Raw genomic sequence first — 18710 nt, forward strand, 5'->3', positions numbered from 1 at the left:
GATTATTTTTGTCTCTATGCATGGGACGTATATTTATGAGAACTGGAAATGAAATTCTTGTGGTCTATTAAAATGATGGAAATAAATGATTATGATAAACTAATGAACTCACCAACCTTTTGGTTGACACTTTAAAGCATGTTTATTCTCAGGTATTAAAGAAATCTTTCGCTGTGCATTTGCTCATTTTAAAGATATTACTTGGAGTCTTTCATAGCATATTTCGAAGAACGTTGCATTCGAGTCATTGAGTTCATCAAAGATTATTATTAAATCAATTTATAGTTGGATAGTGGATATTATGAAATGGTATGCATGCCTGTCAATTTTCGATGTAAAGAAAGATTGTCTTTTAAAAACGAATGCAATGTTTGTAAAATGTATCATATAGAGGTCAAATACCTCGCAATGTAATCAACTATTGTGAATCGTTTATAATGTATATGAACGGGTCCTTTCAGTTGGTATCAGAGCGGTGGTCTTAGCGAACCAGGTCTGCATTAGTGTGTCTAACTGATAAGTCGATAGGATGCATTAGTGAGTCTGGACTTCGACCGTGTCTGCATGTCAAAAGTTTTGCTTATCATTTTGTGTCGAAAATTAACTACTTATCATCCTCAGGAAATTACCTGCTTATCATTTTTAGTCTAAGACACGTCTTGCTGCATTGATTGCATGAATAGTGTATAGACAAAAATTCATATCTTAGCATATCTGCTAAATCATATCTTATCGTATCTGTTACTTTAAACTTTGCCTGACATATCCGCAAAGTCCTCCGTAATCTACGAAATCTTTTGATCTATATATATATATATATTCTATGTAATTAGAATACCATCCGTTAGCCAAAATCATTTCATATCAAAAAAAAAAAAAAAAAAAAAAAATCCTTTATCCAATCGTACGAAATGGAATTCGTCATCAGTTCAAGTCACTCAGATTCCGAAATGGAATCCCATTCAAGCTCCGAAAGCAGTGTGACCGGAATAGATCAACCAATCAGTCATCACCTATTCTGGATGAATTGGGGATGGGTTCGTAGCCTCCTCAATCATTGGAGACAAGAAGAAGGTGATCCCTTCCATCCACCACATTGCCCTCTTGACGAAGAACCTGAAGCACTTACCGGCGAACCTGTCCGAAACACCATGTTCTCGCTCATTTCCAGAGTATCTCGTCACGATTATATATTACATTAAATTTTAGATTTTATTTATCCGCTCGTCCGAACCGACAATCACCCCGGTGTAATAGAAGAAGTCAACGAGCTTCGCGCTCGGGTAGTGGCTTTGGAGAATATGGTGCAGAGATTACAAACACCAGCAGCAGCATCAGCAGCATAACCAGTACCACCATCATCAACGCCAACAGTACCATTACCACCTCCAACCACAACCGCGTCGTAAACCTCAACTTCATAATCTGTCCCACGAGCATCAACGTCATACACACCATAGATATCAAGGAGTACCAACAACAATAACTGAAGAAGTATTAATTCATAACTTCATTGGAGAAACATTCTACGGCGATTATGTAATCTCTAAAGTCTTAGAGATTATCTAATCTAGCCCTAACCATAAATCAGTTAAGCGAACCAAAAATGATAGAAGGATGACTAGAAACCCTGACAAAAATGGTGTGTGATTAACAAGCTAAACTTGCTTTACCAACAGTATCAGCAGTACCGTCAGAGTTACCAGCATCGTCAGTACAGTCAACATCCGAATCAACAACACCGATAACATCACAAACTCCGTCAGTTCAAGAATCACTGTGGACATCATTACGAATCAATAACGTGTATATTGTATCAACGATTTATGAAGAATTAACTCATTCCCTCTCAAGAAATTATATGTATACTATATATATATATATATATATATATATATATATATATATATATATATATATATATATATATATATTTTTTTTTTTTTTGAAATAAATCTTTCCGTGCTAAACTATTGTGTGTGAATCTTAACTACTCGGTTAATTCATATTACAAATATGCAATAATGTACGTCCTTCGGCCGCAACTTAACCAGCGTTAACTACAATCTCTGTCGCAATTCAACAAATTCCAATTCATAATAAATCAAGTATATATTTGATTTTACACTTTCATCATCGATGTACCCGAAACTTTTCAGATAACATCATTCGTACTTTGCGAAATTCACAAGAATTCCACGAACCGAACATCATACATCAACAAATAACGAAGTATTGATTCATAATTTCAATGTCATTAAAGAAATACTGCGTAAAAGTTATGTACTTTTTAAAGCCTTTAGGGATTATTAAATTCTAGTTTCAACCGTAAATCAAATGAGTTTAATTTAACATTAACTCATTAAATCTATGTTACATCTGAAGAAAATATACACATATATATTTTCATAAAGACTGTAATAAAATTCTTTTGTACAAAATATTAATTGTGAAATTTTTTTTTTAACGGGTAGGTAATAATCGAGAGATATATAAATTTACAAATAATATATTACATTCTTCGAATCCGATTCAGCAAATTATCCATTATACTCCCTACTTTCACAACAATATACATTCTTTTATAGAAATCAAAACAACCATACTCATTCAAAATTTAATTACATATTCTGATTTTGAAATCTCAAAATTCAACTCGAGATATGACCAAAATCATCACTCTTAGATCCTTACATCTTTCACAAGCTATATTTTGACTTCAAAACTGTGTTAGAACATCAAATGTATGTTAACGATTACAATCTATGTTCAAACCCTTCGAAAATTTCTGAAGACACTTCGAATGATGAGCAATCGAGATGATGATCCAACCACATGTTACCCACAGTTATGTACCCGAAAAACTCTTGAAACCAAAGTAAAAGTTTAAACAACGTATCCGCGTCAGATTCTTTGGCATTTATTAGCAAAAATAACTTTGCGACTCCTATTCAAAGTAGTCAGTTTTGTCACAGCTCCAGCAAGTCAACTTCGACTTTTCAGTCAGACTAACCTTATTATAACCTTGAGATATACACCATCGTTATCAGGGAACCTTTTACATTCCACCACATTATTAGCAGATGTACCAACAACTTCATTACCCTTTGACTTTAGCCTCTCCAAAAAGTCATTATAATTATTTATTGAAACCCCATCATTTACTCATTCGCATCTTGTAATGAGAATTGCCATACGAATCATTGGAAATTAGCAATTAGTATTTTGAAATCTCGCAGCATGTCTACGCCAACAGTTATATGTGTATATATAACGTCTATCTTCTGGACTTAATTTGAATGTGAAGTTTCTGAAAAACACTCCGAACTAAGAATTGGTTCTCCGAAAATGGGAAAAATGCTGATGAAGCAGCAAAAACTAAAAACGACTTTAAACGGTAAAAGCTGAATGATAATGATGAAGTGTGCTGGCAAAGCGCAGAAAAAGAGAAGTTTTGGAACTGAAAAACGGATTGAGCAAAGTAGGAAGGAGGCTTTGGACAAATTACAAAGACTGAACCTGACTTCAAAGGATCCAAATGATTTAGTACCTGCTGAAGTCATTAACGAATACCTTGCTCCTGACTCTAAACCCCTGCGGACAATATTCTTCATCATCCTCTGATATTAGAAATTCTAAAATATCATCATATCTTTCATTATAAATATCCTCCATATTTCTGAAGATATTTTCTTATTTTTCTTATTTGAAATCATTTACCTCTTCGCACTATCTGTATTACATCATAAAAGAAACTATTTTAGTTTCTAAATTCTGAAACATTCAAGTTTAAAATAGGAATATTTTGAAGTAGTGTTGGGAACTGAAGCATGAATTAGTATAATATAATGACACTTGATCAATGTGATTATATTACAGTAAGTCATGCTGAGTTTCTAAATGGAACGTGATGATTCACAGATCATAATATCATCATGTGCCATGTTATACGACTCTTGTATTCTATTTAACCTCTAAAATATCAAGAAAATATTTCTTGATGATTCGGCCTTTTCCAAGGTATTCTAGTAATTTGACAAGTTAAGATCGTGCCATCACAATTTCCTTACTAGAACATTAACAATGTTAATTCCGAAATTCATATCTGTGAATTCTGGACCATTACAAGCGGTGCTTAATCGCAAGAAGAAGAAATAAAAGGACAAAACTCCGAAATAAAAATTGGGGTATAAATTGCAGCAAATAAAAGAGAGCATTAACTGTGAATGATAATGATTATAGAAGACAGAAGCAGAGACTTTGAAATATAAGGGAACATATAAAGCCCAACGATAAACCAGAAATTATAAACCATATATATCGATGCATATAGCAATATAAAGACACGGGAGAACTAGAAACACTATAAACCCAAGAGTATAGTAGAAGTAAATATATTCTTCCGGCGGTAGATGAAAAAGAAGAATGACCGATATGAAAGTTAGAAGTATATCGAGAATCAGAACTGGATGAAGCATATTGATGAATACTTTAAAATATGAGTTGAGGGGGAAAGAATAGACGGTGATGAAACATGACTAGGAACTTAGAAATCAACAGATTTAACTCACACAATGGCGGAATAAGTGAATCAAACCCTCTAGTGAATAGGTTAATTTTTTTTTGATTAATTTAGTCAAACCACAACTAAATCAAGTGTGATTAGATCAACACCTAGAGCTATTATTCACCACCTGGGTGATTTGGACTGAGAGAAAATTGGAGGAGCTCACTAGATCTGAGTGTGTGTAACAAATGAGAGGCTTAACCTAAAATGAAGAACATAAGACTTTATATACCCCTGATGTTGACTCACCCATACGATTCATTCATCACACGTACGAGTTGGCTTCATCAGCCGTACGGGTGATCACTCACTCGTGTCTTCTCATTTAGGTTGTAATTGTGACTTAGCTCAGCATCAACCATGCGTATGAGCCTGTCAGCCGTACCAGTGAGGCTTCACTCGTACGTCTAACTAAGTCTAACATAGTCAAACATCTAAATCTCGTTCCTGCAGTTCCTGTAACCACATACAAACACGGATAGGATAATAACGAGCAATCATGGTGGTCTGTAAACTGTTGTACCTGCAATGGACGTGGGTAGATGTCTAGGGACTTGCATAAAATGCATCAACAGAAGGTGTGAGTTGTAAGGAAACGAAGGAGGTGAATTTATAAGAAAATCTCCGACAGAACAATTAAAATGGACGATCGCATTTAAAGCGGATCCTAATTCCCTTGATTACCGGAGAGTCAAATCTTATTAAGAAGATTTTCTTCAAATCCCTTGAAATCTGGGAGTCAATCATATCTACGTCAAATGATAAGATGAATCTACACTTACTCATTTCACTCTTCTATGTTAGCTTCATTCGTACTCTTCATATAAATGGATTGTTTATCCAAATTATTCGCTGATGATAAAACTCTAATTTTAGCCAGTATGCATCATGAAAACATACTTATTATCATTCACGACCTTTCCACTCAAATTTCGGGACGAAATTTCTTTAACGGGTAGGTACTGTGACAACCCGGAAATTTCCAACCAAATTTAAACTTTAATCTTTATATGTTTCCGACACGATAAGCAATATTTGTTAAGTTAAATTTCAAGAATTTTAAACTATGTTCATACATTCATTCAACCTCGACCAAGTTCCAACGATTCACGAACCATTAAACGAATATGATTATATATGTATATGTGTATATATATTATAACTTGAAACGTAAACAAAATATTAGATTAAATACTTTATATGATTGTATCTGTTTCAAAATGTTTATCAATGGAATTAGAAGATAAGATCAAATGATTGAATTATCAGATATATTGAATTATGATTACAAGTCTCTGTTGAAAGGCCCACGTTGATTTGAGAAATCTTTTCATTTTAACAATATTCGGAAAATGGTAAAGTGATTTATAAATAAGAACAAATTGTCAATCATTGAGAACTAGACAAAGGATAGTGGAAGATTGAATCTCATAAAGACTCGATTGATCTATTTAGTTTCAAACGTACAAAAACGTTTTCAGTTTAAAAAGAACTTTATTATTAAAACGTATATAACTTTTATAAATATCTAGAACCACTTTTGACAACTCATTACTTAACTAGTATGATAAAGATAACGATATTTATATTTTATTTTATATATATAACGATTTAAATTAATATTATATATATTTATACGCGTATTATACGTACATAGTTTTATACTTTTACTATACTTAAACTTTACCTTTACTTTATTTTTACTTTACTTTAACTTTAATAATTCACTTTAATAATTCATACTTTAATAATTCACTTTAATAATTCATACTTTAATAATTTACTTTAATAATTCATACTTTAATAATTCACTTTAATAATTCATACTTTAATAATTCACTTTAATAATTCATACTTTAATAATTCACTTTAATAATTTAAAAATCTATTATAAATAGAATTCAATAGGTTTCATTATTTCATAGAAACTTGAAAATATTTTTCTCTAAACTCTCTCAATCGATTTACATATATATATTTACTCCGTATTATTTCAAGATATTATTAGTATACATAAAATATTACGACGGAGTGCTGTCCGAGTGATTTCGAAATTGTTTTTCGAGTGGGATAGGATTAAGGAAATTATGGGTTATAGCTATGGAGGTAATTGAGTATGGTTCATGGGTATGCTCGTGAGGTCAATATAGTGTTTATCATTTTTGTTGCGTCTACGTACCTTTCCTGCAATATTGAATCTCAATATTGATACGTGAGTACTCATAATTTAACTTTTACATACTAATAGTGTATCCCTGACTAGTGCTCGAGTATTTAGGATTATGCATGCTTGTACTTTTGATATTGCCCTTAGACAGGTTAGGTTAAATGTTGAATTAGTTACGCTTGCGGTTGAGATAAGGTATAAGATATGCATGTCCTTGGAAAGCTAGCGAAAAATTAAGAACTTTTCCTTTAGATATCGAATGGTTTCGATGAACGGATTAGAAGTTATAATCAATTGAATTTTCGATATTTTTATTAAAAATGATTATTATTATCGTCGTTTTTATCGTCGTTCTAGTTTTATCTTATTATTATCATTATTATTATCTTTATCAATAAAAGGGATTTATCATTAAAAATTGTTATTTTTTTTATTATTACTATCGTTATTATCGTTAAAGTTATAATTAGTATTATTATTATTATTATTGGTATTATTATTATTATTATTATTATTATTATTATTATTATTATTATTATTATTATTATTATTATTATTATCATTATTAATATATATATATCATTATTTAAAAATGGTTATTGTTATTGTTATTATTATTATTACTATATTATCATTAAGATAATTATTAGTATTATCGTTAATAATGTTATAGTAACTATCATTATTAATATTAGTGTAATTAAAACAAATATTTGTAACACCTAATTATTTTGATTACTATTATTATCATTATTATGAACACGATATAAAAGACGATTAAAAGCTATTAAACGAAACAATTAGGAAATAATGGGTAAGAGTATCATGATGAAATTAAAATATTATAAGATATTGATTTAGATAAAATTATCGTTCTTATTATTTTTATCATTACTATTATTATTAAAAGTATCGTTAGTATTAAAACTATCATTTTAACAAAAATTATCATTTTAATAGAAATGTCATTGTTACTATAAAATATCATTATTATTATTATTTTAAATAGAATTATTATTTTAAAGATAATATTAAAAATTATCGTAAATATTAAAGTTATCATAATTAGAATTATCGTTTTATCATAATGTCATCTTAGTAATTATAAATATTGATATTTTTATAATAATAATTATTATTACAAAATAATATAACTTTTACTTACTATCATTATAGATATTATTTTATCAAATAAATATGTGATACAAACATATTTTACTACGTGTAATAACTTACTTTAATAATACCTATCATATTATCTTTATGATATTAAATGAACCCTATAAATTTTATTTCTTAATATATATAAAAGTATATTTTATTATATAAATTTAATATAAAATTTCATTTATTGATAAATAAATTATATTATTTACTCTAATAAATCTTTTAAAAATATTTAAAAATATAAAATGACGATATTTAAACTATATATTAATCATGTATAGATTTTTGGAAATTATTTTGAGTCAAATTTACTTTTGTTGACTTTTGCATATTAGTCTCGAGCATTAGGATTGTGGTACACTATGACTTGACCTAATTTGTTAGACAAATATTGACCAACACATAAATATATATAATTAATTTAGGTTCGTGAATCCGAGGCCAATCTTGCACTTGTTCAATGACGTTATATGTATTTTTACTACGAAATACAGTATGGTGAGTTTCATTTGCCTTTTTACCCTTTATATTTTTGGGACTGAGAATACATGCGCTTTTATAAATGTTTGACGAAATAGACACAAGTAATTGAAACTACATTCTATGGTTGAATTATCGAAATCGAATATGGCCCTTTTTATTAAAGTCTGGTAATCTAAGAATTAGGGAACAGACACCCTAATTGACGCGAATCCTAAAGATAGATCTATTGGGCCTAACAAACCCCATCCAAAGTACCGGATGCTTTAGTACTTCGAAATTTATATCATGTCCGAAGGAGGATCCCGGAATGATAGGGGATATTCTTATATGTATCTAGTTAATGTCGGTTACCAGGTGTTCACCATATGAATGATTATTTTTGTCTCTATGCATGAGACGTATATTTATGAGAACTGGAAATGAAATTCTTGTGGTCTATTAAAATGATGGAAATAAATGATTATGATAAACTAATGAACTCACCAACCTTTTGGTTAACACTTTAAAACATGTTTATTCTCAGGTGTTAAAGAAATCTTCCGCTGTGCATTTGCTCATTTTAAAGATATTACTTGGAGTCTTTCATAGCATATTTCGAAGAACGTTGCATTCGAGTCATTGAGTTCATCAAAGATTATTATTAAATCAATTTATAGTTGGATAGTGGATATTATGAAATGGTATGCATGCCTGTCAATTTTCGATGTAAAGAAAGATTGTCTTTTAAAAACGAATGCAATGTTTGTAAAATGTATCATATAGAGGTCAAATACCTCGCAATGTAATCAACTATTGTGAATCGTTTATAATGTATATGAACGGGTCCTTTCAGATAATGTGGTGGCGGGTTCATCTTTTGCAATTGATGGTCAGGTTAAGGAGATTTTGACTAGGGTCAGGTCCGCTTGTAAACATGATGGTCATATTAGGTTAAAAAAAGTCTAGGGCAAACTAATTAGCCCGAGGAAAAAGAAAATAGTCTCGGGATCGAAAGATGCAAGGTTTGCCATTTTCATGAACGATATAGAGGACGATGACAATGTTGTAGTCAAGTAAGTTGTTCAGGTGGTATTAGGATGTATTTTCATGTTCGTGCTTTGTCTCGAGGTTCTGCAGTTATTTTTGCTTAAGCTTTGGTTTTTAACTCGTTTGATATTTTTCTCGTTTTGCTAGTTTAGTTGCCTTTTGTGCCCGCATTGATGGTGTTGCGTGTGATCGGTTGGACTTTTTAGTGTCATCCTTTAGCTTGTATTCCTCTGAGCCTTTCGTCGATCTAATCAATCGTCCTAATTGTATTAGTTCTCATTTTTTTACCCAATAAAAAACTACTAGTATCGTACAAACAAACTAAGACCATATTTATCCCTGAGGGGCGTGTTGGCGTGTTGCTGGGTGAGGGTGGGGTGCTTGATGAAAGTGCTGTCAGACTGTTGTGTAATGGGTGGCGTGCTGAGTGGCGTGTTGGGCGTATTTTTTATTTTTTATTTCTTTTTCATTTTTCTTGTATTTATTTAAATTTGTTTATTAGTTATATTATTATTTTGAAATTATAATAACAAATTAATTTAATAAAACACACTAATTTGATTTTGTGAAGTGTTTTTGAGTTGTGTTTGATTTGGTTGCGTATGTTGTGTCTGAAGTGTATATTGTATACATGTATATATACTGCAATATCAAAAAAGAAAGATACAACCGTTGCAATTTTCATGGATGGGAGCCAGACACGTCGACGATGGGTTCAAACACGCGTACAAACTTTCGGTGCTCAGTTGATGCATGCCGCTAGCACTTGGTGGTGCACGGCATGGTTGCATGGCGTGTTGGCCAGCACCGGTGGTAGCACGCCACCGTTAAATACGGTCTAATAGGGCTGTAAATTACAATTGATCATACTTTAAGGGGTAAATTGACCTATTTAGCAAACTACCACTTGCAAATTGTGATTATGAGATGTCTGCTCATCTTCCCCCAAAGTATTGTGTGTATCCACACAACATCACTACCAACCGATAACTTGAAGACTTTTCAGCATAGTATCACTTCCACACTTTTCAGAAATACGGAGTACTAAATAATGTCATCCGTTTGGTACATAGAGAGAACTTTTCTAAAACTTACACCTAAGACTATCAATAACAATGCGTGATGGGGTGTGTGTTGGCCCAACACGCCACTAGCACACCACTACAAGACGTGTTGATGTGTATGCTCCAAGTACAGAGATGAAATGCAGCGTGCAACTATTTTTCTTGTTTTTCATCGGTCCATTTTCTTTTCTAATTTTTTATCCTCTTTTTCACCCAACTTCCAATCAGATTTTAACACATCACCCAACACACCACTCAACACTCCACCCCATTATTTACCAGTTTACTAGTACGCCCATCAAGCACCCCCAACCCACTCAGCAACACGCCAAAACGCCCATCATTATTAAAAATGGTCTAACAGTAATAAATTTAATACCTACACAAAATAAAATCAGATATAAAAAGAATAACCGACCTCCCATCGTCTTCCACCGTCATTTGCAAAAAGAAAGAGGGAAATTAAAACAACCAGTTGATGTTTCCAACAATGATTTTGATAGATCCATCAAAATTTACTAAACTACCTTTAAAAATGTGTTATATAATTTTTAGTGCTAAAATTTATTTGGGAGTATTACTGGAAAGTAGCCACAAATGTTGGTGGATATATCAAAATCAATTTTTAATATATCACTACTCATGAGAATAACATGGGTTGTGTCATTGATGCTTATTGCAAGGAAGTTTGTTATTACAAAGAATGATGTAACTGAAGTCATTATAAAAACGCATATCTAATATCTATGGTGTAATCATGCTATATTCTGATTCTGATGATCATCACAAGTAAATAAAAAATACACAATTTAGATGTTTTATTTTATTAATTTTACACTATAGAATATGACTGTTTCTTTCAATGTGAAGTTTAATAAGATTTTTCTATTAGTCAACCTTCAATCCTACAAAGCTTACGTTTATTGGAAGACTTATCTCACCGTATATCACGTACATCATATATTAATCAGTTTTTCTATTTAATGTTTGGGTTGTAACGTCAAATTATTCCGCATTCTTGTCACTTTCACCTTTCGTTGCATGTTTGTTCAGAATATGGCACTTAATAGCTAGTACTAATACGTTTTTTATGTTAAAATGACACCATAGACTCTAAAATTGGTTAGCTACCAATTTAGAAGCTTTATGAAAAAGATCACCCTTTTGTTTCTATGCATTCATGTACAAATTTACGGCCCTTTTGTTTTCGTCAACAGACAGCCTTTATCTTTGACAAAACCTAGTTAAAGTTGATCTAGTTTGTTGTTATTTTGATTCGATCGCATATCAACATCAACACGAGTGTATATGATTCAAATACGTGTTGTGATGCCGCATTGTCCGTTTTACGATTTAAATGCAATTATAGATTGGTCCCCGGAAATAAAGGAAGAAAAAAGGGGAATTTGATTAAGACATTTGAAAAGTGCTTGGTTGGCTCTTTCATCTCTAAATTCTTTGGGGCCAAAAAGAAGTGAAGGGTAATGTGGACATGGAATATGCTTTAATAAAATACATTTGTTATTTTTGTAACGTTATGTCCATTAGGTGCCACTTGCATACAAACGTGTCCACTAAGTTGCTTCACCATTCGAAACAAACAAAATATAGATCAAATCCAAACCAAAATCAAAACCAAAACCAGTATCAAGATTGGAATTTTTTTTTTTTTTTTTGTTAGCATAATTACCTGTTGATGCTTCATTTGATTTCCAGTGCTTTGCAATGTTTTCGGACTGGACCATTTGGGTTTGAAGCACATAAATGTAACACTCCAAAGTTAAAAGAGTATTATTTTATTAACTTATGTGTTATAATATATTGTTGTTTGTTAACTTAATAGATTGTTAGAAAAAGGGACTAGTGTTGCAAGAACTAGGACCTTAAATGTAAAGAAATAAGTGAGGTAGGATAGAAAGTGTAAATATTGCTTAATATATATTTTCCCAAATCAGCCATTTCCTCTCATTATTTCCCAAGTGCATAAAAATAGAATGAGGTATGTTATTGTGTATTTAAATCTTAAATTTGTATGTTCATATGGTTGAGTTAGTGTTTAAATAGAGTTTTTAGCTTCATTCAAACCCCAACTCAAATTTGTAAGTTAGGGTTTATGGGTTGAAGGTTAAAAAGAATGACGAACTTGTAAAAATGGGAACTTGTAGCTAATGGCTAGTATGATAGAGTTTCAAATCTGTTAAAAGTCAAGTTAGACTTGAAGATTTTGAAAATGTAGTCTAGAGTTTTAAAACTTTATGTGATTGGTTGGGAAGACTTGTGGTTATAAGTCTTGAAACCAGTCAAATTAATGTTGTAAATGAGTTTTGCGGGTTTGAAGGGTGAACCCTAAGTCTAATTGGTTTTGATAGACCAAATGCAGATGAATTGTAATATATGTGTATGTTGCTTATTGTCTAGGTTAATTTGTGCTTAAAAACCTTTTGAATCGTTGTGCTTGTTGGATTTCTTGTTATAATTGCTTGCTTGGATTGAGATGAGTACAACGTGTTCATATTACTTGATAACTTATATTGATATGAAAATTGTGATATATGTTTTCTTGGCACCAGGTGTGCGTATATGTTTCTTTTGCACCATGTATGTGTATATGATTGTGGCACCGGTTGTGCGTATATGATTGTTGATTAGGCATTGGGGAGGCCCATGCTTATGAGATGACATCGGGGATGTCGATGAGACTTTGTTCACATGGGGATGTAACGAGGACTCAAAGTGGCATATAGGTGTGTGTTTATGATTGAAAGTGTGATGTATGCAGTTTGTTTATTCTTTATGAACTTTATTGATTGATATGTTGTTCTCACTAGGCTTTAGCTTAACCCGCTGTTGTTATATGTTTTATAGGTTCAAGTTCAGACAAATGAAAGGGTAGACTAAATGATTAGCTTATACGCTTTTGATTGTAGTCAAGAATGACTTAATATGTATTAGATTGCTTGAGACTTTTGGGCGGGATAGACATATCCCGATAAACAAGCTCATGATATGTTGGGCCATTTTTAATGGGTCAAGATAGTCACCTTGTTTTGGTATTAAGTTGTTGATGGAAAACATGAATTTGATGTATGTAAATTTGTTTTATGGCAAATGGTAAAAAGTTTGAAGTGTTTTAACTTTTATGTTTTTATAGTATCGGGTGTTAAAATGGGTTTCTTGGAATGGGTCACGATGTGTTGAAATGTTGAAAATGAGCTGCACCAGGTTAGATGCGCCGCATCTGGTAGGATATGCCGCATTTGGTAGGATGCGTCGCATCTATAACCTTCGGCACCTTGTATGACGTGGCACGCCGGCTAGATGAGCCGCATCAGGTCCACAGATGCGCCGCATCTATATATAAAAGAAATTTAGTCGGCTTACGGTTATGAGTCAAGGCCCAAGGGTGTTTCAATAAATGTGCTTGAATGCTACCAACAGATAAAAATCTGTACTGCCAACAAAGTACGGTATACAAGGAGCAAACTATCATTTATTCTTGATTGTAAGTGATGGTACTTCAAGAGAACAATGCGAAATTGAAGAGCAGGGTTCCTTTTGTCTTTTAGTATATCTAGGCATATTTTGCCAAGCGGAATAAAAGAACGCAAATTGTAAGAAAGAACGCAAACAGTATTTGATTTTGGGCAAGTGAAGTTAGATACTGGCTCAAGGATGACATTTGAGAACTTTCCAGTTCTATTATAAGTTTGATCTGCAGTGGAGGAATAAACACATCCGGCCCGCCTGCCCCTCGGGATGGTTAAAGGGTCGGATCCTCAGTGTGTGGTTCGGGTTTCCTGCCCGAAAGCGCGTGTGTGTGTGCAAATGATGACTAGGCTTCGGTCCGGACTGATGCAAGCTTGCCTTTCAAAAAAAAAAAAAAATATATATATATATAGCTTTCACTTGTTTTCAGATTTTTTTTTATGCATTTGATGAACTTGTTTGTATATTTACACCAACATTCCAACGCTTTAAGTTTAAGAAAATATGTTTCTGAGTTGACTTTTTCTTGCATACAAACTTGATGTGCATAACCAATGTAGAATAGCTCTTGAAGTTGGGACATGCCCCGCATGCGGAAGCTTTGAATTTAGAATAGGTGGAGGTTCAATCTCTACCCACAACCAGAATTTACGACTCTTGTAATAGTGGAATGATAGTTGCTCTTGTCACGTGTGGGAACTTGATTAAGGTAGTTTTCCGGCATCCGACTCTTTCAAGGTGGGTCTGGTGAGTTTTTAAAGGAAACATAGGGTTAGGGTGTCCCACCAAACATACACCATTTGAATTTAAACTTTAACTTTGAGCCTGTGCATCAAGCTTTGCTTTCAAAGTTCTAACTTTAAACAGATTAACTTGAAGATCAACTTCTTAATTTTAGCTAACTGAGGTTAGATAATATTAACTTTTGAATGACATACGAGTTCAGTAAACCAACTATAAGATATTCAATTACTGAATAAGACTTAAAGTACCAACTATAAGAGGTATTCAATTACTGAATACGACTTGGAAGTATTGTACCTTATACAGTGTCTCATGATCCATTGATTAGGATATCACACAATGGATCATCAGCAAGATCAAAGAACATCTTGATATGAGACATTCAAGTTTCTATCCTTGAAGGATTGAACACTTGAGGTTTGGTTGCAGAACAATTCCTCTTCAGATACAATGAATCAACACATCCATGCTCAATGAACTCCATTACAGATCTAGTTAAGTACTAAACCAACTCATGCTTTAATACCAATTGTTGATTTCAACTCATCACTTGTGGTTAAATTATTTGGAGTCACAATGCACAATCTTCATGTGATAAAAACCACTTAAAAGGACTTCGTGCATAGTTAATTGTGGCTTTTAGAATTAGAAAGCCAAAGTTTAGCCCGTTCAAGAACTTATTTACAAATATGAGGTTTCAGAGTGATGAGCAGGATGAGGATGAGCAGGAGAAGTGATTTAAGTGAAAAATAGTCGGTGGAAGCACAAAACACAATAATGAAGAGTTTAACTGGTGAAATTTGTACCTATTTGCACACTCACTAAAGGAAAACGAAAAGTTCCTAAATTAAATTAACTATAATGATCAAAAAAATCCGTGGGCATGCCATAAACGTCACATATCCGGGCATTTTACAATTGTTACCATAACAGACGAAAACAACTAATGTGATTCTCATATTACCAATTTAGAATTTAGGCTTACAAATACAATAACAGAGGCCACCATCCACTTCCTTCAAAGTTGTAAAGTTTCCCTTCAAATTTTACTGCGCACAAAAAGTCAAACACTTATCATTACCAAAAAACTCAAATTAGAACTGATTTATAAGAGCAAACACAAAGCAACAAAATCTTTACAACATTAGTAAATTATCATCCGCTTCAACGCCAGTTAATTGATTAAATTTGAAGCTGCAGTTATTGAGAGTGACAATAGAGAACATGGATTACTAACCTCTGCATCTTCTGCACCAGCTTTGGTGATCTCCATTTTTTGGTCTTCTGTAAAGGGAACAACATGTGAGTAAATAGAAAAACGCCGAAGAGTTAATAATAAACTGCGACCAAATGAAAAGGTTGATACACAACTTACCTCCATCCTCAGGAATATCAGAAGTCCACAAAGTGAGGTTGTCCCTGAGGAGCTGCATAATTAAAGTACTGTCTTTGTATGATTCCTCACTCAAGGAGTCAAGCTCTGAGATAGCTTCATCAAAAGCTTGTTTAGCCAGGTGGCAGGCTCTGATGTAATCAACATTTAATGAGCAGCCATTTAACATAAATCTATGATATTAAGTAAACCAACAAGATTGATGCATATTTCATTACCTTTCAGGAGAGTTCATGATCTCATAATAGAATACTGAAAAGTTCAAAGCAAGCCCCAACCGGATGGGATGAGTAGGAGATAAATCCTCTGCAGCAGTAGAAGCCAACTGAGAAAAACGCAAATCACCATGTCAATTTTCAAGGAGAATATAATTATCTAGTATTGCTGTAACTCGGGATAAAACAAATAAATTGACATTACTACCTGTTCACAATTTCACATGTAAACTGTATTAGAATTACCATGTGAAATAGATATGTATACGATATTCAAGACCCACGTGGTAAAATAAAAACATATATAGCTAAAACCAGCGGCGGAAGTAGTAAGGGACAAGCGGGGGCACCCGCCCCGGATTCAAAATTTTTGGTGCAAAAAATTTGGATTTTTTGATTTTGCCCCCAGTGAATTATATTTTATCCAAAAGTCTTCCCATTTTGCCCCCAAAGCCTCCATATTTTGCCCAAAAGTCTCAGTATTTTGCCCAGAAACGTCCATATTTTACCCAAAAAGCTCCATAATTTACTCAAAAGCATTTGTATTTTGCCCAAAAAAAATTTGTTACGCATTTAATTTTTATTTTTTTTTGCCCCCGGTGAAAAAAATTTCCGTTTCCACCACTGGTGCCTAAAACCCACTTACCTCATAAGCCTTAAGCGAATGATCAGCTGCCTCTTTTTTGTCATTACCAGACTTGAACTCTGCAAGATACCTATAATAGTCTCCTTTCCTACATTCCATCAAAGTCCATCATATAATCTTAAGGAATCTGAAAAGCTCAAGGTCATCTTACACTAGCCCTAGTTGAAAAATAAAATCCGGTTGAACAAATTTGCTAGAACACAAGCCCCACACAAAAGAGTAATAGCAACTAGCAACCACTACGGAATTGGACAGGAATGTACTTTTAGCTCACACTAATTGCTAAATAATACTCACATTTTGTAGTAGAAAACAGTAGATTCTCCAGCAGATGAAGATGGAATCAGATGCTCATCAATGACAGTCATAATATCACCACAAATGTTAGACAGCTCTGTTTCCACCTTCTGCCTATATTCCTTAATCCGCTTTACATTAACTTCATTGCCTCGTGACTCCTCTTTTTGTTCAATGGAAGACAATATCCTCCATGATGCCCTACGTGAACCCACCACATTCTTGTATCCAACTGACAGCAAATTTCTCTCCTCAACAGTCAATTCAATATCCAACTTAGCTACTTTTTTCATGGCCTCCACCATTTCTGAACATAAAACAATCACCATTAGCTCATAAATAAATCTTACAATAACAATTGACTGCAAAATCAGCTTACAAAGTTTCATAATTCATAGATTCACATATTGCATCACGTACACTTTTTCAACTGATATTCGCTTCATCACATGCATCTAGCATATATAGTACAACTAAACATGTCTATCTACTATATAAACTAAAATAGGTACCATTAGCTAGGGTACGGTCAACGTTCATAAAATTCAAGCATACTTTATTCCATAGCTCTAACTTTTAGCAGTAATAAAACACAATCAGATTCCAGATTTAGTACTTTTTTCAAGATCTAGTAAAGCCTAAATCTAGCCTTGCTATACCTACAGTTACTGTATCCCTAATTAATCGATCAAATCAATAGAATCCACAAAATGAATCACATATATGTGAGACTGTGTGTGTAATAGGCATAAATCACGTATTGAACACCTTAGGGCACCGAATTTAGGAACAAAATAATGAAATCAATAACTAGAGTACGGATCTATAATTAGAAAAGATGATAACCGTCATAACGTTCAGCTTGCTCAGCAAGCTTAGCAACATAGATGAAGTTTTCACGTTCGGATGAAGCCGCCATAGATGCCGATCTTTCAGAGCTTCAACTGCTACTAAATTAATTTTTGTTCAATGAAAGAGAAAAGCGGAAATATGCGTTTGTGCGTCTAAGCTGTATGTATATGTGTAAATATATTTGAATGAAGTGTTGGTTTCGATCACTGAAGTTTATTGTTTCACACTTTTTACACGAAAAGAGAGAAAACGAGCACAAAGAATTCCAGCGTTGTTGTGAGAGATAGTTACAATATGAACTATTATGAAATATTATCATATAATCATATCATATAATAATTGATATAATCATAAAATTGTAAATGATTTTGTTTTAAATCACGTCGACGATTAGTATAAATGATAATGATAATATGAACTATTATCATATAATCATATAATAATAACAATAATAATAATAATAATAATAATAATAATAGATAATCATAATATTATTTTAATAATTAATAATAATAACTAATATAATAATTATGTAATATTTTATTATTTAATTGTGTAAGTCAACGTCATTTTGACCAATCAAAAATGGTGTTGACTTACACC

At 32.6% G+C, this 18710-nt stretch overlaps 1 protein-coding gene across 1 annotated transcript; it reads right to left on the reverse strand.

The window, feature by feature from the left end:
* Nucleotides 1-15532: 15532 nt before the first annotated feature.
* On the reverse strand, nt 15533-18262 carry LOC139886080 (14-3-3-like protein D). The gene is made up of 7 exons (XM_071869824.1): nt 18102-18262; nt 17256-17562; nt 16959-17046; nt 16316-16422; nt 16080-16228; nt 15942-15988; nt 15533-15753 (listed from the first exon to the last, which is right to left on the reverse strand). The coding sequence occupies exons 1-7, from the start codon at nt 18172-18174 to the stop codon at nt 15751-15753; spliced, it is 774 nt and encodes a 257-aa protein (XP_071725925.1). The 5' UTR covers nt 18175-18262; the 3' UTR covers nt 15533-15750.
* Between the last annotated feature and the right edge of the window lie 448 nt (nt 18263-18710).

Source organism: Rutidosis leptorrhynchoides, chromosome 1, assembly GCF_046630445.1.
Source record: "Rutidosis leptorrhynchoides isolate AG116_Rl617_1_P2 chromosome 1, CSIRO_AGI_Rlap_v1, whole genome shotgun sequence".
NCBI lineage: Eukaryota > Viridiplantae > Streptophyta > Magnoliopsida > Asterales > Asteraceae > Rutidosis > Rutidosis leptorrhynchoides.